The sequence below is a fragment of the Panthera onca genome, chromosome A2, assembly GCF_046562875.1.
Source record: "Panthera onca isolate mPanOnc1 chromosome A2, mPanOnc1 haplotype 2, whole genome shotgun sequence".
Taxonomy (NCBI): Eukaryota; Metazoa; Chordata; class Mammalia; order Carnivora; family Felidae; genus Panthera; species Panthera onca.
Window position 1 is genome coordinate 122,245,161 of NC_138340.1, and position 19,053 is coordinate 122,264,213.

Below are 19,053 nucleotides of genomic sequence, written 5' to 3' on the forward strand. Positions count from 1 at the left end.
CCAGTGAAGTGAGTGCATTGGAAGGAGGACACTGGTCTGCTGGAGGTGAGGTTGTTCCATGCTACCGTGCGTGTGTGGTTGGGGCTGTGGGCAGCTCCCACGAAGGCAGCTGTTTCTGGTCAAATCCTTGTCTGTCCCTGGGACACCCCAAAGAGGACATGGTAATGCACAGAGTGGCCTTCGGAGTAGAAGCCAAGGGACAGAGAGATGTAGGGGTGGGATTGGGGTAGCGGGGAAAGGTACCGGAGCTCAGCAGACAGCTGAAGAGGGTAGAAAATACAGGTCAGGCCACAGACCACTACGTGGTTTTGTTCACAGCGTCCTTGGTGTGTTTTAAAGATGTTTATTGAGACTGTTATTGAGGAGCTATATTTAATGGTTTTGTACCTCATCCTAAGCCCTGAAAGCTCAATGGGGCTTGAGACAGCACTGAGTCCAGCTCTGTCACGTGACACAGGGAGAGGTCGAGGCTGGAGGTGGCAGTCACTGGCTGAGTCACACAGAAGGCCGGAGCCAGCTCTGGGACAGGACCCAGGTCTGCCCTTCTAGCTGGGGGGTGCCCTTTGTGCCGCAGTGCTCTTGTGCCCAGAGAGAAGGAGAAAGGACTCCTGTGCGTGGGAACGGTGTCTCCACTCTTGACAGTCCCCGGGACCCACACAGGTCACAGGCGCAGCCTGCTGGGTTGGTGGCTTTGTTCTCTTTGCTCAGCCCAAGTGGCCTGCCCGTGCAGGGTGAGTCCAGCCAGCACCTCCCCTTTGCAGGGCTGTGGGCTTCCATAGCCTGGAGGCCCTCTCTGCATTTCAGTGGGCTTTTTGGGTGTGGTCCTCCTTGGGGGTCCCCCCTACTCTGGAAAAGATGGAAGAGGCCTATGGTGGCCATGGCTGGGGCAGGAGGGAGGAGGCTTGGAGGGAAGATGAGAAAGCCTGCTTGTTGCTATTCTGATCCAGTCCCTGAGGCCTGTCCTGGGTGCAAAGTGTTGCGTCCCAGCCCCCACCTCCACTCTCACCAGAAGAGGAGAGGCCCGGAGGAAGGGGGGCCACTTCAGGGCTGGGCCCAGGCTCCTCACCCCAGGAGCAAGATCAGCTTCTTGACTGCACCTCCCTGCCGCTCTGAGACTGAACAGGGCCCTCAGCATGAGAAGTGGGGTCTACAGGGACCCTCACCCGGAGGAATTTACTGCCCCTGTCTGACAAAGGGTTCCGTTTCTGTCCAAACTGGTTTTTCTTTAGTCTTGTAGTTCTCACACTTGAGCCTGCATCAGAACTTCCTGGAAGGCTGTTAAAACACAGAATTACTGGACCCAGCCCCAGAATTTCTGACTCAGTGGGGCTGGGTGGGGCCTGAACATCTGTATTTCTGGCAAGTTCTCTATGGTGTTCCTGGTCTGGGGTCCCCACTTCGAGAACCACTGACTTCCAGAGGGGAGGGCTGCATCTTCAGTCCCCAACCCCCGATGCCCCTTGCACTGAGATCACAGCTGGTCCCCATTTTACGGATCAGAAATATTGGCTGTAAAGTAAATTGCAGTAAATCGAATCATTTTTTACCCTTGAATTGTGTGCTAAAATGAGGGGCTTGTTCTAACAATACCCAAGCATCCTCAAAGGGAGGACGGCGTCTTTGTCTGAGTCCCTTTGGTGCCCCTGGTCTCATGGGTTTTGAGCACTGTGGGGAACTGGACGAAATCATCACCATGACAACCTGCGATTAGCTCCTTATTTTGTTCCAGTTGAGGCTAATGGCCCTGTGTTCTCTCTCTGTTCAGTGTGCCCAAGTGGTCTTTTCCCCTCCTGCTGTTGCAAGGCACTTCCTCTCGTTGGCTGCTTTGTGCAGTGTCTTAGTGGGAGCAGCTCCCCAAGAGTGCACAGGGCTATTCCCTGGAGCAGGAAACTCGAGGTGTCTGAATTGCTCTGACCTGGTGCCATAGAGACTTTGAGTTGGGGCGGGGGGTGGGGGCGCGCAGACTGAGCCAGGAGGGCACAGGCGGACTTTGTAGAATTGGGGAACCAGAGGAAAGGTGAAGCGGGAGGCTTGGGGGCGTCAAAGCAAAGAACTCTCGCAGGGGATAGGAGCCATTCTGATTTTTGACCTCTTCTGCAGGGGGGAGGAGGGGAGGGAAGCAGTGTATGATGTACTTGACCGTGTCCTCCTTGGAGCCTGCTTTCCTGGCTGCTATGTCACTAACGTCTGGTTTTCCCTATGTTTCTGGCTACCCCTCCTCCGTCTTCTTTGCCAGCCCCTCCTCTGAATGCTGGCATGCCTTCTTCTGTTGAGGCCAGGCCCTATTGTCTTCCCTTTTCTTCTCTAATGCACACCGCCTCACGGGACCTGTCATCCAGGTCCGTGGCCCTACCACGCACCCCTGTGCCAACCGCTCCCCGTTCCCTGCTTCCAGTTCCGACTTCCCCTCTGCACTCTGGACTTTTATCTAACCGCCTATTTGAAATCTACCTCCACTTGGCTCTTGGCACCACCTCAAACTGAACGCGCTCCAAACGAGACTCCTGAGCCGCAGCCCAATACCCTCCACCGTTTGCTTCTCACCCGGTTCTCTCCCCTGTGGGGAATGGCGAACCTCTCTAGCCACGCAGACCCTCAAGCCAGAAATCCAGGTAGCATCCTTGGTACCTCCTTCTTTTTCACCGCATTAGTCAAGGTAGCCTAGACTTCTTGCTGCAGTAACAAAAACCAAAAACCAACCAACCGAAAAAAAAAAAACCTTAAAGTTGCAGAGACTCAGCACACACCAGTCTTGATTGCTTGCACACGTCATAGGCCGGTGTGATTGGCAGAGGTGGGAGGTGGGGCTTGACTCTGCACAGTCGTTCAGAGATCTGGGTTCCTTCCATCTCAGGACACTGCCACCCTCAACGTGTGGCCTCCAAGGATGCTACAGAGAAGGGAGAGGGAGAGAAAGGGCGCGGACTATGTGAGGGGAGCCTTTGAGAGCAGTTCGTCACCTCCACATACTGTTGGTGAGAACTCAGCCGCATAATGTGGATGAGTGCACTTGCCAGCCGTGTCTGGCCTGTCTGTCACCAAGCCCATCCGTTCTGCCTTCCAGCTCACCTACACACAGAATGCCTTTCCATCTCCGCTGTCCTGGCTCCACATCAAGTCCCTCCGCCATCCCCTGGACTTCTGCCATATCCTAACAGACATGTCTCCATGTTTGATTTGCTTCTCTTGAAATGTATTACCTTCCCACGCAACTGAATCAGACCATGTGACTCCTTGTCTTAAAACGCATCTGTGGGAGGCAAAACAATGCCCCCACCAATGATGTCCACGTCGTGATCCCCAAAGCCTGTGAATGTATTACCTTACATGGCAAAAGGAACTTGGCAGGTGTAATTAAGTTAGGGATCTTAAGATGGGGAGAGTTACCTGGATTATTCAGGTGGATCCAATATAATCACAAGGGTCCTTATAAGGGAAGGAAGGAGGCGGGAGGGTCAGAGAAGGAGAGATTTGAGGATGCTTTGCTACTGGCTTTGAAGATGGTGAAAGGGGCCACAGGGCAAAGAATGTCTTGAATCTGGAAAAGACAAGGAGATGGACTCACCCTAGAGCCTCCAGAAGAAACACAGCCCTGCAGACATCTCCATTGTAGTCCAGTGACGCCTATATTGGACTTTCTGACCTCCGGAACCGTAAAAAATTGGGGCAGTTAGGTCACTGAGTCTGCTTTGTTGCAGTAGCATAGGAAGGTAATTCATCATCTGAGCCTTCTTCTTAGCATTTAGCATAAAATGCAAAATGTTTGTCATGACCCCCAGACTATAAGCTCTGTGCAGGCAGAGACTAGGGCTGTTTTGTTCACTCCTGTATTGCTCTGCAGCGTCTGACTCATAACAGACACAGAGTTTCTTGAATAAACGAGAGAATAAATGGGAGGGTGAGGGGAGAATGCGAAGAAAGAAAAGGGTAAAAGGAGGAGGGAGAAGAGAAGGAGAAAAGGTGTTTCGGTATCCCGAACAGATGGGGATAGAGAAGCTGGATATATTCTGTGGGGGTGGGGGGAAAACGAGTTGCTGTCCTTACTTAGAGAAACTCAAGGCTCTTTCCAGAGCCCAGATCCTATCCTCCTCATCTCCCCAGAAAGGGTTTCTGGGGGGGGATTCAGAGCAGGCCCCATCAGAGCCCACACCACCTCCCTCAGGGACGGGCTGAGAGGGGGAGCTGTAGAAGTGTGCATGGGCATTCTGGGAAGCCTTGATGTGGCCACTGGAGTTTCCTCCTGCCCCCAGTGGGCAGAGGTCTGTGAGCTCCCGATGGGGTCAGGGACATTCTCCCCTAAAGGAGAACTGTGTCTCTATTCAGAGCATTTCTGACACTGAATATGTGAGTTTTCCACACCAAGCAATTCTCCAGTTTTCTGTGGGCCCCAGGTGGTCTCCCTACAATTTAAGTCACTTCTGATACTAACTACCTGGAGTTAGCATGGACCGTACTGGTTAAGGGTCTTAGTCTCAAGACTGCCCCCCCACCCCACCCCTGCCACTTCACACACCAATTTTGCAAATCATGAGTCCCCATGTTACACACTCTTCTGTCTGACTTGACTACAAATTGGGGGTTCCCATGACCCCCTTGTCAGGTTCAATAATTTGTGATAATGGCTCACAGAACTCAGGGAAACATGTTTACCAGTTTACTCTAAAGGATATAAATGAACAGCCAGACGAAGGGGTTCACAGAGCAAAGTCCAGAAGGATCCCAGGCGCAGGAGCCCAGGCGCAGGAGCTTCTGTCCCTGTGCAGTTTGGGGTGCACCACCTTCCTAGTATGTGGATGTGTTCACCAACCCAGAAACTCTTGGAACCCCATTGTTTAGGGTTTTTATGGAAGTTCTGTAATGTACGTATGATTGACTACACCCTTGGCCATTGGTGATTAGCCCCGCCTCCTCTGAGGTTGGTGGGTGCGGCTGAAATCACGTGGTTGGTTCCCCTGGCAACCAGCCACAGCAGCCAAGAGTCACCTCATTAGCATAAACTCAGGAGTTGTTGAAAGGGGCTTATGAATAACAAAAGACAGTCTCATCCTCTTGAGGAAATTCCAAGGATTTAGGAGCTCTGCCTAGGACCTGGGACGAAGACCAAACATATAGTTCTTATTATATCATGATATTACAGTCTTCTAAGTCCAGGTACTGGGATTGGGCCCAGTTTGTGGAGCGTGTCTGGCTCTGTCACTAAAATCGAGTTACGGATTTTAGTTCTAGTCTTTCCATCTGCCCTGACACTGTAGGAATTGCTCCTAGGACCCTTAGTCCCTGGAGGGGAACCATGCTGGGAGCCTAAGGAGGCACGAGGAGGGCTTTGATAGTGTGGCAGGCCACGGGGAAGGGTCGCACACCTTGGCAGATACCCCTTGGTAGATGTTTGTCTGGGCAATGGGGCCAGGGAGGGCAGCCCCGGACTGAGAATGCATTTCCCACCATGTCTGTGCACCTCTGGCCTCCACCTTCTCCCCTCCTGGCACCTCTGCCTGAGCCCTGTATCCTTCCCTGCCCTTCAGCCCTCAGGACTATGCTCCCTCTATTGAAAGTGGCTTGAGGGGTGCATGGGTGGCTCAGTCAGTTAGGCATTCAACTCTCGATTTTGGCTGAGGTCATGATCTCTCGGGTTCCTGAGTTTGAGCCCTTCATTGGGCTCCTCGCACTGACAGTGCAGAGCCTGCTTGGAATTCTCTCTCTCTCTCCGCCCCTCCTGCACATGCTCGCTCTCTATCAAAATAAATAAATAAACACACACACACAGAACAAACAGAGAAATTAGAGTGGTCTGAGACCTTGGGAATGTCAGCTGGCAGTAGCAGCTGGCACTGCCAGGGCCTAATGTTCCACATTAAGGGAACATCTGTTGGCTGGGGCTTCTAGGGCATGGGCCAGACACAGCCACACTCCACAGCCATTCCACCATCAGCATGGACCGTGGCAGCCAAAGATGTGCTGTTGGGTCTCTTTCAAGGACATGATGTCATAAGGAGCCACATGCCGGCTGGATGTCCTGCTGTGAAGGGTGGACAGGAATCGGCGATCACTGGATATTATCGGTGGTCCCAGTGAGGCCTGGAACCCTGCTCCCCTCTCGCCCCAGTGTCCTTGTCTTCTTGGTTTGTTACCTTTCAGAGTTTTCTATGGTGCTTCCAGCTCCCAAGCTTGGTCATTCCAGGAGCAGGAGACTATATGCCAACGTGACTGGGTGTGAATTCCAAAATAGTCAGATCTGAATTCTGAGAGACTGGGTTTTCTGCACTTGGAAGCTTTGGGTGCCTTCTTGTCCAAACGCCTCCCATAAGTCTGTCATGGGCCCCAACAGAGAGGCTGGGAGCACATGAGGCCAGTCCTAGACCCCCTGTCCCGGCTAGTGCCTGCCCAGGCATCCTCTGTGACCTGTTGGTGGCACCCCACTGGCATTTCTCCTCACCTTGCAGGGCTCTGCTGCTTCTCCCTGCCTGGGCCTGTCTCAGGGGAATGATTCTCAGGGACACCTAATTGAAATAATGAAATTAATAACAGTAACAACGGTGAACATGCATTGAGTGAGCCTGGAGTTCTAAGAGCTTTACATGTATGAATTCATGAATTGTCACAATAGCTCTGTGGGGTGGGACACTGTGGGTCACCCACTGGCTGTCTCTTATCTGGTAGAGAAGCCCTCTCTAAAGCCCTTATTTATAGACCCCTCAGCAGGATGTGGGTCTCTTCCTGAAACTGTATTCTGCTGTCAGACCCGCCGCACCCACCCCCCCCCCCCCCCCCCCGCCCCATGCAGCCACCTCTCTCCTCCACCTTTGTCCCCTCTTAGGAATTACATCACCACATGTACCTCTACTGCCCACCTGGTAAATGTGGGATTCCCTGGGGCTCCCTCCTCCATGCCCTTCTCACTTCATGTCCCTTCCCTGGGTGAACTGCCAGGGGAAAAGTGAGGGGAAAGTGAGGGCCGGGCCTTGGGGGCCATATTAAGGACTTGAGGTGGGGTGGGCTGTATGACCAGGCTGGATCTTCCTTTTGGAAAGATCACTGTCACAGCTGTGTGGGGTGGAGGAGACTATGGTCCCAATGAAAGGTAGGTTGCCCTTTAACTAGGTGGGGGTAGGGGGATGGAGAATAGGGCATGGATTCCGCAAATATTTGGAACTCAAACCAACAGGATATGGTGTTCAGTTAGACCTGGAACAAGAAGGAGAAGGAGACCTAGCAAGGGTGGTCTGTTACCGAAACCCAACTTCAGCTACCCTTTGCTCAAAAAGCCAATGCTCGAGAGATGAATTTTGATTGGAAAGGAATATAGGCTTTGTTCAGGAAGCTGGCCACTGGGGAGAAGGCAGCCTTGTCCAAAGGCCACCGGGGAGAAGGCAGCCTTGTCCAAAGGCCAACTCTGAGGTTTCTGCCTGGCCTAGAGATTTTTTTTTATTTTTTAAATTAATTAATTAATTTTAATGGTTATTCATTTTTGAGAGAAAATGAGTGGGGAGGGGCTGAGAGAGGGACAGAAGATCTGAGGCGGGCTCTGCACTGACAGCAGAGAGCCTGATGTGGGGCTCGAACTCGCGGAACTGTGAGATCATGACCCGAGCCGAGGTCACACACTCAACCAGCTGAGCCTCCGAGGCGACACCCCCACCCCCACCACCAACAGGGATTTGTTTAATGGGTATAGGGCAGTTAATCAGTTAAGGGAGTGCGGTGGTCTGTTACATTTCTTGATTACATGCCCACTCGATGGTGCCAGCTATAAAGACAACATTATGGTGCTAGGAGGTTGGCCAGGTTGGTGACAGGCAGAAGGGCTCTGTTCTTTTCTAAGAAAAAATGCGTGATCTACAGATTTACAAAGAGAGATTTAGCTAATTATGCGGGCTAAGGGTGCTTGCTAAAGTTTGAAGACGACTAGGTTAGCCAGAGGGTCAACTGAGGCGACATCAAGTCTAGGTGTCTAGCTGGGGCTGAGACAGGAGATCAGGCTTTAGTAGGAGATGCTGAGTTGAGTCTTGGACATGCTGGGTTTGGATTGCCCCGGACCCTTTATGCTGGGGATATCCAGCCACGGGAGGCTGCTTTCAGGGAGTGCAGGACTCGGGATGGGGAGGTTGTCTGTGTGTAGCTCTGTCCTTAAGTCCATGAACCAGTGGTCTTGTCCGAGGGGAGAGGCCAGGGCCAGGGTGGCCGCCAGCACCTGCATTCACACAGGGTCAGCAGGGCAAGCCCTGCCAGGGTGACGAGGTGGGCTGTGGGCGGCTGGTGGCCCAGGCCAGAGACATTTCAGTGGAGAGGGAGGTAGAGTCAGGAAAGGGTGGGGCATGAAGGGAGGTGAGAAAGTGGCCACAGGGAGTGTGGGAGCTGGAAGGAGAGAGAGGATGCATGGTGGGCAGAGGGGCAGGAGGGTCTGCTGAGCCCCCAAATAATATCTGGTTCGTCAAATAATATCAAATTATATCAAGTTCGTCATGCTCCCAGCAGTGCATGTCCAGTGAGACCCAAATCTGGATGATTCCCAGACACCCCTCAGCCTGTCCTTGCTCCCTCCTCCCTTTCTAGCTCTCAGTATTTGCCTGAACTGGGCCCGTGTCCCCCCTGCCCCCACACTGCGTCCCTTCACAGTCCCGGGCCGTGGCCATGCAGGCCTCTGCCTGGATGCCTCTGCCCTCCTCCTTCAGGTGTCAGAGCCTCACCATCTGGAAGGCAGGTGCGGCCCTGGAGCAGCACCCTCAGGCCAGCCAGTTCCCAGCCCTCCCCTTAGGGGCAGGGAAGGCCCACCAAGGAGGCCGAGCTGAAGCTGGCCCCCAGAGTGATAGTGGAGGCCTGGAGGACTGGGGGGAGCTGGTGTGGGATGATGGGAGGTTGCTGTAAAGACCCCCGGCCTCTCATGCTTACTGATCCCGCCCTGTCCTGTTGCTGCTCTGTTTCTCTCTTCCCTGCCGTCCTGCCAGCACCGTGGGGCTGTGGGAGATGCAAAGTCAGATGAGCGCTCCCTCCCCACCCCAGGAACTCCTAAATGTCCCAGCTCCTCTTTGAGGGGTGTTCAGGGATGAGGCTGAGCCCTGCCTCACACAGTAAGCCTCACCTTCCCTCCAGGAAACTCTTCCCTCCCACTGCAAGGGCCTGGCTCACAAGGGTGTATGTGTGCATGTGTGTGGTGTGTGTGGTGCGTGTGCATGTGTGGGGCTGGGCCCCCCTCACCACGGCTCTCTTCCGCACAGGCTGCCCCGGGATGTGGGACAACCTCACGTGTTGGAAGCCTGCCCGTGTGGGGGAGATGGTCCTCGTCAGCTGCCCTGAACTCTTCCGAATCTTCAACCCAGACCAAGGTGAGTTTCCCCCTGGGACCTCTTTAGGCCTCGATTGGTCTAGTCTGCTCCCCACACTTGGGCCCCCGACCTACCTGGGACACCCTGAAGGCCGATATTCCCCACTCCAGAGCTCCCATACTGGTGGGAGGGTGAAACCACAGACCCTGGTCCACACGGGGCCACGGAGGCACCTGCAGACCGGGCCCCCAGGTCGACGTGGAGATGTGCCGTATGCGTGAGGCAATGTGCTCTCAGATGTGGGCTCCATCACTTACCCAAGTGGGGCCTGGAGCAAGGCAATTCACCCCTCTGTCCCTAGTCTGTCAAATGGGAATGTGGCATAGTGACTGGGGAATCAGTGGAGGAATGCATGTGGTAGTCACTCAGTCCAGGCCTTGACACATTTTAATGGTCAATAATGTTAGTTGGTGTTACTATCAATATACTTCATGCAGGGATGCTCAGAGGCTCAGAGAGACACCCAGATATGGACACACAACAAGACACCCTTAGGCAGCTGGATGTAAGACTCTTCGCCCATGTCCACACTCACATACCCACTTAGATACTGGGTATGTTGTCACAAAGAGCTCAGTTTGGGACATGTCTGTGTTTCAGGTCTTGGGGGGCCATTGATATGCTATGGAGATACTCAGGGGCCCCAGACCAATTTGAGAGTCCTAGGGGTGGGCAGTGGCTGAGTTGTATGACTCAAGACGTAGGGACAGGAGGGGTGCCTGGGTGGCTCAGTCGGTTAAGCATCCAACTCTTGATTTTGGCTCAGGTCATGATCTCACAGTTTGTGAATTTGAGCCCCACGTTGGGCTCTGCGCTGATAATGTGGAGCCTTCTTGGGGTTCTCTCTCTCTCTCTCTCTCTCTCTCTCTCTCTCCTCCCTCCCTGCCCCTCCTCTGCTCACGCTGTCTCTGTCTCTCTCAAAATAAATAAACTTAAAAAAAAAAGATGTAAGGACAGGAGGCAGAGGAGAGGGGGCAGTGCTCTGCCTAAAGGCACAAGGCCTTAATGACTACATCTCCAAGGGCAGGGGTCTGAGGAAAAGGGGATCATGCAGATCTCTTCTTTGGGGGTGAGTCCGCTGGGCTTTCCAGGCCAGTTCCCACCTTTCAGCTAGGACCTTGTAGCTCCTAAGAAAGGCTGCTGTCCAGCCAGTCCACACTGACTCTGGGAGGGGCCTATAGCCAGACCCTGGTCCTCACCCTACCCCTTGTGGCCATCAAGGGAAGCAGGGCACCAAGGTAGTGGGGGCAGGGAGAGGAAGCAGGGCTGGACTCCAGGCAGGTGATATCCTGAGAACTGGCCCACTGACTGCTGAGCCCTGGGTTGGAACCTTGTTTAGAGGAGGATGGAGGGATTAGAGGGATCTGAGTCACTTGTGTGGCCATGCACAGGACCTTGCCACCTGGCCCTCAGCTTCCTGTTTCACCTGCCTAAGGCTTAGGCCAATGTCCTTCTAGAACTGGAGAGTTCCAAGTTCCAATCCACTAGGGAGTCTTGCCTACCTCCGTGCCCCACCCTGTCTGTGAGAGGCAGAGGCATATTTTCTTTTACTCTTGGGACTTTTACTCTACAACATCCCTGACCCTGCCCAGAGGGGAAGGGGCTTGCAGAAGGTGGCAGTATGTTGGGGTGCAAGGCCCCATGCAAAGACCATGGAAGCAGGGTTTAGCTACAATGCCCCACCTCCCCTCCCCCCCACTTCCCCTTGTGGAGCTTTCAGCCACACCTCCCACCTCCAGACCTGCCAGCCCAGAGGGAGGGTGGCAGTTGGGCTGTCTCATCCTGAAAACTGGGGGACTGGGCGTGACCCAGAGCAGGACAGGAAATGAATTTGAAAGAGGAGACAAACTCAGGAAGCGCTGGGGTGTGGGGTACCATGTGCATGGCGGGGCATCAGGTGTGGTGACCGTAGGTGACTCAGCCGCATCTCTGATGCGTTCCTATGGAAACCACCTTCATCACTTCCTCCGTGCACGTATTCCTCTCATTCATCGTTTACTTGAAGTTTCATACACATCCACTTTGAGTCAGGTACCATGGCAAGACTGCTGCTTTTCAACAACAAAAAAGGCAACATGAATCAGCAGTAAATTAAGATTTTAAGATTTAAGACCTTCACACTATATCCCTCCCTCTGGCAATTGCATGATGAATGTGTTATTTACACCTGATTCTTAATGGCTCATTAAGGCAGGGCCTTTTAGCATCTCTGTTCACAAAACTGGATCAGTGAGATTTGCCTTAAATAGTTAGAAAGTTGAGAATGGCATTTCTCCTTTTGTTTTGCGGTTTCCAAGGCTGAATCTGTTCGCTGTAGTAGTTGTTGCTTTGCAGGTTATTGAAGATACAAGAGCACTAATCTCTCTCCTCCTCTCATTTCTCCTTAACTGGGTCCCGTGTCTGGCCCACCCCCAGCCTGTAGTCCTCATGGCCTTGGGTCCCCAGCAGAGTCTGGGAGTAGGGAGCAGGAGAGGGAGGAAATTGACAGGACCCAGTGAGAGCAGACTCACCATTAGCCCCCTTGTTCACCTCTGTGTTGTCTCTCTTTCTCTGTTTCAGTGTGGGAGATGGAAACCATTGGTAAGAGGAACCTTGGAGAAGACAGGCTGCTGATCATCTCTCTGTCCATCTGTCCATCCAGCGAGAGCCCAGTTCTGACTGCTGGGAATGGGTGGGGGTGGAAGCAGAGGCTTATCAGAGACCAGGTTCTCCCCACACCAGCCACCTTTGGCCATCCGGGAGGTGGGGGACACAGGCAGATGGAAGGCACAGGTGCCTTGGTGTTGGGTGCTCACGGGCTGATTTGGGAGTATGAGACACACGCATGGAGGGGTTGGAAAACGAGCCTACCCGTGTGCCCAAGCATACATACAGGCCTGAATGTGTGTGTGAGCCCACGTAGATACTGACATCCTCGGTGGCTGTGAAGTTGAAATGTAGGGTAGGCTTGAGAGCATGGGAGACCTCGCTATGCAGTATGCAGGCGGGATAATGAGTAGGTCCGGAGAGGCTTCCTGGAGAGGGTGGCATGTCAGCTACGTGTTAAAAGCAGGACTTTGAGAAGTGGAAAGGAAACGAGGGTTCATTGCCAGCAGGGGATTCTTGATAAGAAAGGATGGAGGTGAGAATAAAGAGTCAGGAGAGAGAAAAAAAAATGTCTGAGGATGAAGTCCTGGGCTCATCCAGGATGAGATAGGTTTGGGTCTGAGATGGAGGCTTGCAGACCAAAGAAGAGACCCAAGGCCGGGACCCATATTGCTGCTCCTTGCCTTTTTCTGGAAAAGGGCCAGTCATCCTTTTCCATTCCCCTCCCAGTCCAGAGGCCCTCCCACCTTCCTGACAATATCCCGTTTCCACTTCCTGTTGCCCAGTGGGGAGAACTGAGTCATGGGCCATCATTAGCATCACGGAAATACAAAGCAAATGAGATTGATGCTAGAAGGCATGGTGTGTCAGAGCGGTGTGTGGCTGCCATGTGCGCTGAGGCCTTTTGGCCAAGACCCCACCTCTGGCGTCTGGACCAGGGATGGCCTTGGGCTACCAGGGTGGAGAGTATACCATGCATGGCCCCACACGTGGATGGCTGTGTGTGCTGACTCATGCCCACTTTTGTGCTTTGCAGGAGAGTTCGATTTCCCTGACAGTAACTCCTTGGATCTCTCAGGTGAGGTTATGGGTAAGCTGGGGCCAACCAGGGGCTGGCTGGAGGGAGGGCACCTGCTGACACGTGAGCTTGGGGGCCCCTATTCCAGGGCAGTCAGTGCCTTTCTGTGGCTGTGTGATCTTTGACAGGTCGCTCTCCTTCTCTGAAAAAGCTGTGGATTTTCTCCAGGGAAACTTGCACTCGTGTGCTCAGATAGAACATTGTGCATATAATTTCCGGGAGTGCAGATGTCTCAAAGCTTCATTGTGGACTCCCAAGTACAGATCCCCTAGATCAGAAGGCCCCTGATAGTTTGGAACTTCCAAAGGTGCAGTGGTGGTTCTCGAACTTTCACTGTGATCTGTCACCTAGTGAGCTTATAAAAACTCAGATTCCGGACCCCACCCCCCAGAGTCTCTGATTTAGTAGGCCTGGGGTGAGGCCTGAGAATGTTCATTTCTAGCCAGTCTCCCAGTTGCTGCTTGATGGGCTGGTCTGGGAAGGGTGCCCACTTTGAGAACTACTGCCCTAAAATTCTGTGCTCCTATGAAATTGCTGGGGCAAAATAGCCTAGTGAAGTAGGCACAGCCACTACAAGTTTTTGACATTCTGGAGAGTACTCCATCTTCTGGAGATTTCCATCAGAACAGTAGAGTGGCAAATTCGTGGAATAGTTCTGAACAAAATGGTTTACACGCTTCTGTGCCCACACTGTCTTATAAAAAGAAACAGAGAAAGAAGGAAAATAAAAGAAAGGAAATGGCTTCTACCTCTAGGACACTTTTACAAAATTGCTTTTCAAAACAGCTTCCCTTTCCTCTTCCCACCACCCTGATGTGGGCAAAGCAGAGAGGAGATGAGGTCCAGAAATGAGAAGGGACTTGGCCAAGGCCCTGATTCCCCCAGGACATGCAGACTTTCAGTGGGACTTGGAAGGAGGTCGCCAGCCAGTAACAGCCTGACATAGATTTGCTGGAAGAAAGAATTTGGCATCAAAATGTGGGACAGAAGTGACTCCTTCTTTCCCTGGGCCTGGCAGACGTCCTCCTCATCCTGTGTCACAGGACTCCAAACTCGAGAAGCAATGGAAACCAGTAATCCCCCACTCGGGGCAGAGCTGTCTTCTATGGAAGGGGTCACCCACCCTCTGCTGCTTCCCAGAGTCCCAGGAAGTATGTTTCTGACTCTCTTGGTAAAAAAGAATTGGCCCCAGCTCTTCCAACTCAACTGGCAAGGACATGAGGTTGGAAAAGTGCGGAGGGCTTTCTGGTCTTGGTCTCTGCCCTTTCCTCCTTCCTGAGCTCCCCAGAGGTGGCCTTGGCCACAGCAGGGGGATCCTTCCAGAAACATGGGTTCTGGAGGCCCCTTTTCCATAGATGTTACCTGTTGTACACAATTTTCTGGCCCCTGAATCCTGTAAAAGAAAAAAACATTCCCATGTGTCCTAATATACCAGGTAAGTTCCCAGAAAGCCAGTCTGGGGACAGGGGACAGCCTGGGGCCACACTCAAGTTCAGGGATGGAGGCAGAGGGTGCTGCTTACCTTCTCCCCTCCATGGGGTGTCTGTGGTTCACTCTTACAGACAGTCAGGAGAGGGGAGGATGAAATGAGCAATCATTAAAGGCTAAAAGGCCCCAGGCGGGGTAAAAACCAATCTAGATTCCACTCTGTAGACAGGAAATGACTCCCTCTGCTTTGGTGTCCTGCAAAATGGCCTTTAAAGTCTATCAAAAGAAAATTAAAGCGCATTAGTGACAGAAAACAGACCTCTAAACCTGGGAAGACAAAAGTTTTTTTTTTTTTTTTTTTTTTAAACTTAAATACATATCTTAATAAGATCTGGTGCTAGGTTAATGGAGGTCTGGTCCTTGTTAATTAAGCAAGCCGTGTGTCCCCTTTGTGCGGATATTGCTGCTGGAAGGCTCGCAGCTCCCCATGTATGACAGGAGCTCCTACATCACAGACACCTGAGGTGGTTACTGGACCAGAATCTGGGGGTTGGAACACAGCGGGGTTTGCAATGATGACCTCACATCATTCTTTTCTGCCCATTGCAATTTGACAAGTGCTGACGCAGGGCCTAGGCAAGGGGCTCAGGCCTTTCCCGGGTGAGTATTTGCTAGTTCCAGAAGAGGAGGAGGCTGGACTCAGCCTGGCTCGGTCCCCTCACCGCTTGTTAAGAGATCTGCAGTGCCTGGTCCTCCCCAGTGTCCTTTGTGTAAAGGCTTAAGGGCACCAGCAATCACTATTTTCCCTCAGACAGTGGAAGATTTTGTGAACCTTCAGTCACCATGCTTCCCGGATGGGCATATGGGTTTCCAGAAATTGCCACTGAAGAAGTAATTTTCAAGTGAGAATTTCAGGGTCCTTTTAAATCATTTCCATGCCTCACTGAGTTTTTGTTCTACTGCAGACATGAGGGTGGTGAGCCGGAACTGCACTGAGGATGGATGGTCGGAGCCGTTCCCTCATTATGTGGATGCTTGTGGGTTCGATGAATATGAATCAGAGACCGGGGACCAGGTGAGTATCTGTCCCCACCTGGAGGTGGTGGGGGTGGAGCCGAGGAGGCCCGTGGCAGGGTGTTCCCAGCAAAGGCCTTGGCTCCTATTGGGACTCCAGGAAGCTCAGGTCCCCAGGCAGTCCACGAGCACCTGCTGTGTACCCAAGGCGGATACACAGAGGGCAAGACTTTTATTCATTCATTCTGGGCCAAGAAGCATCTGGTTTGCTGTCTGAGTTCCTCCAGCCCCCACCACATGTCCCCTACCTCTCTGGCTACTCTGCTAGGGTGCTCATCCTTCCTGTGGCCCGACAACTGAAAGGTTGATGCTGGGCTCAGCAGGGGGCCTCCTGGACACTGCTCCAGGCTAAGGCTATTCTGATTGGTTGGTGCCCCTCTATTTAGCCAACATTTACTGAATGTCAGCAGAATACAGACGCTGCAGAGGGGAGTAAAAAACTCATGGGGGATGGGGTGAGGGGCAGAGTAGTAGAGGGAGAGGAGGAGGCAAGAAAGAAAGGAGGAGCTGGGTAGTGGTCCCCGAGGTGGGAAAGCCCTTGCCTGAGGGGGCTGGGGGATTGGGGCAAGCCCCGTGTGGAACGCTGAGTATTTTGTGCTTTGCTCCAGGACTATTACTACCTGTCGGTCAAGGCCCTGTACACAGTTGGCTACAGCACATCCCTTGTCACCCTCACCACTGCCATGGTCATCCTGTGTCGTTTCCGGTAAGACCCTCCCCCAGCAGTGTTTGAGCTAGTGCAGCCCACCGTAGCTCAGAGCCCTTTCTCTGTCCCACCCACCCCCCACCCCTGCCCCTGGATATCAGCCCTGGAGGTCCCTTAGAGGGCAAGGACATTTCCTCCACCCCTAGGCTAACAGATGGGAAACTTGACCCCAGAGACAGCCACTGACGTGTCCAGGGCCACCAGCAAGGTAGACCTATGTTCCTCACTTTTATCCTAGATAGACAGAGCTCACAGGAGGGGAAAGTCTGGCCTCTCGGAATAGTGGAGCCAGGCAACAAAGGCCTGGCAGTGAATGAGGCTTTAGAGAGGTGGGAAGGAGGTGGCAAGGTGGGGACCCCCTGAGACAAAACCGTGGAGTTGGCCCAAAGCAGACCACAGAGTGGAGGGGTGGAACAGGTTCCTTGCTTCAAGGCCTCTTCCTCCCCTGGCTTGCTGGCGTAGGAAGCTGCACTGCACCCGCAATTTCATCCACATGAACCTGTTCGTGTCATTCATGCTGAGGGCCATCTCCGTTTTCATCAAAGACTGGATCCTCTATGCGGAGCAGGACAGCAACCACTGCTTCATCTCCACCGTGAGTAAGCCGGGCCCTGGCAGGAAGGCCTCCTGCCCTCCCAGGACTCCCTTCCCTGCGACACCCGGTCATCCAGGTGTTTTTCTGCAGGTTAAGGCATTGTCCCCAGTGAATGCAGAAATCTGGGAATGACCGTGAGGTTGCTAGTAGCCAGTGAGATCCCCGTATGATGTCGTTTCCTGTCCCTCTCTCTGTACATGTACTTGGCAGAACAGATGTGGAAGGGAGAGTGGAAATGCCAAGTCCCACTTGCCCAAGAAGGAAACTAGGTTCAAAGAGAGGGCTGGCCTGGCCCCTGGGCATTTAACTAACCCGTGACAGAGCCAAGGGGCTGCTTGGCTTGGATTTTCTCCAGACTACCTCCCCAATTGTCATACCTTTTGGAGGTAAGCAGAAAATACAGGCTTTGATGGAATAAGATGGAAAGAACATCCCAGAGCATAGGGTCTTGACCCAGGAGGGCATACTTGGAGCCGGGGGGGGGGGGGGGGGGCGGTGTCTCTCTGAGATTTCTGGGGGCCAAGAGCATTCCCCCTTGATGTCCAAAACCTTTATTTTACCAAGGAGCCTCCTGCAGGGTCCTCTGTATCCACCTTACCTGGAGGGGCTGGAGAAAGAGCAGGAAAGACCTGGGAGAATGAGCCTGGGGAGGGGAGAGAGTCCTGTGCTCGCCCCCGGCCCAACTCTTTTCTGGCATGTGTAGAGTTGCCTCCTTGGGCAGCTTCGACCCAGAATCATAGGATGCTACATTTTTAACTCTTCGAATCCAGGAATGTTGAGTCTTTCAGCCCCATGGGGTGTTTGAATCCCAGCATGTCAGAGCTGTAGGGCCTTCAGGATTCTACCCGGTCCTGTTGGGCTGGATTTCCAGGGCTGGGTGGGGGCCAGCAGTGGGAGCTTCATGCCTCCCTCACCCTCCCTGCCCTCTTTGCAGGTGGAATGCAAGGCCATAATGGTTTTCTTCCACTACTGTGTCGTGTCCAACTACTTCTGGCTGTTCATCGAGGGCCTATACCTCTTCACCCTGCTGGTGGAGACCTTCTTCCCTGAGAGGAGATACTTCTACTGGTACACCATTATAGGCTGGGGTAGGTCACTGGCTGTGGCCTGGACAGGCTCAGGCCTCATGGCCAGGTACGTCCTTGGTCCCGCGGTCAGGGTGTGTTAGGTCAGAGGAGGGAGGCCCTGTCCTGCCCTGCAGCTGATGGTGTGTTTCTGGTTCTTGGACCCTTTCTTGCTTTTCCTGCCCATAGAAACCCACCATCAGAAAGAGGTGATAGGCTCAGGAGTCCTTCTGAGAAGTGAGATAAACCAGGGTCTTACGGGTACATGAACCCCCAGGAGGCACTTAGGGTCCCCAAGACTCCAGATCTAAAAGGGAGACCTGCCCCATGGGTCAGAACCCCCTGTCTGAGTGGGGACAGCGTCTTCTGGGAGCCTCAAATCTGAGGGGAACCCAGGGCCCGTGGGTTTTCCTGTTATCACCGAGCTTCTTTTCTTGCTCTCCCAGGGACCCCAACCGTGTGTGTGTCTGTGTGGGCTGTGCTGAGGCTCTACCTCGACAACACAGGGTGAGTACATACCCGAGGGCCAGGGCAAGAGCCCTGACGGGCCTCAGTGGCTACTCTGACCTAATATTGACTGCCCACCCCCACACCCTGACCCTACCACAGGTGGACCACATGGTCACATCTCAGCCAGAACCTAGTGAGAATGTGCAGGGCTTCGGAGTCCCTCTCTACTTTTGGGCCCAGCTCTGAGTGTCTTTTTTCCTTTCAGGGAGAGGAGGAAGAGTGTTGGGGGTGAGATCACCCCTCCACAAGCCCTGGGCCTGAAGGGCGAACACGGCCCTTGCCCAGGAGCCCATTGGTGACTCCAACTCTTGTGCTCCACTTCCTGCCTTGAGAGGGAGCAGAGGGAAGGCCCGGGGCACTAGAAGAACCAGAACTGGGCTCGGGTCTGCAAGCATGCCTGAGCACTTTCTTTCTAGCCAGCCCCTCCTCAGAGAGCTGTAGGGGAAAAGTGCCACAGTGGGGCCAGGGGCATTGTCCTGTGGGCATCCCAGCCCTGAGCATAATCTCTCTTCTTTCTCTCTGTCTTTCAGCTGCTGGGATATGAATGACAACACAGCTCTGTGGTGGGTGATCAAAGGCCCTGTGGTTGGTTCCATAATGGTGAGTATCCTTGAGACAAGGAGGGGGGAAGAGACAGGGCCTGGGCAGAAAACAGGAGAAGAGGAGAAATACAGAGGTCGCATTACAAACCA

The 19,053-nt window shown here is 53.3% G+C and overlaps 1 protein-coding gene across 5 annotated transcripts in view; it reads left to right on the forward strand.

Annotated features, from left to right (window-relative positions):
* Positions 1-19,053, forward strand: part of ADCYAP1R1 (ADCYAP receptor type I) — a 59,104-nt gene that overhangs the window by 18,058 nt on the left and 21,993 nt on the right. For all 5 annotated transcript variants that reach the window (XM_060632838.3, XM_060632841.3, XM_060632840.3 and 2 more), the window contains exons 4-12: positions 9,213-9,320; positions 11,880-11,900; positions 12,943-12,984; positions 15,378-15,487; positions 16,095-16,192; positions 16,655-16,787; positions 17,722-17,875; positions 18,298-18,358; positions 18,892-18,961. In XM_060632838.3, coding sequence (XP_060488821.1) covers positions 9,213-9,320; positions 11,880-11,900; positions 12,943-12,984; positions 15,378-15,487; positions 16,095-16,192; positions 16,655-16,787; positions 17,722-17,875; positions 18,298-18,358; positions 18,892-18,961 — 797 coding nt within the window. The remainder of the gene's footprint in view (positions 1-9,212; positions 9,321-11,879; positions 11,901-12,942; positions 12,985-15,377; positions 15,488-16,094; positions 16,193-16,654; positions 16,788-17,721; positions 17,876-18,297; positions 18,359-18,891; positions 18,962-19,053) is intronic.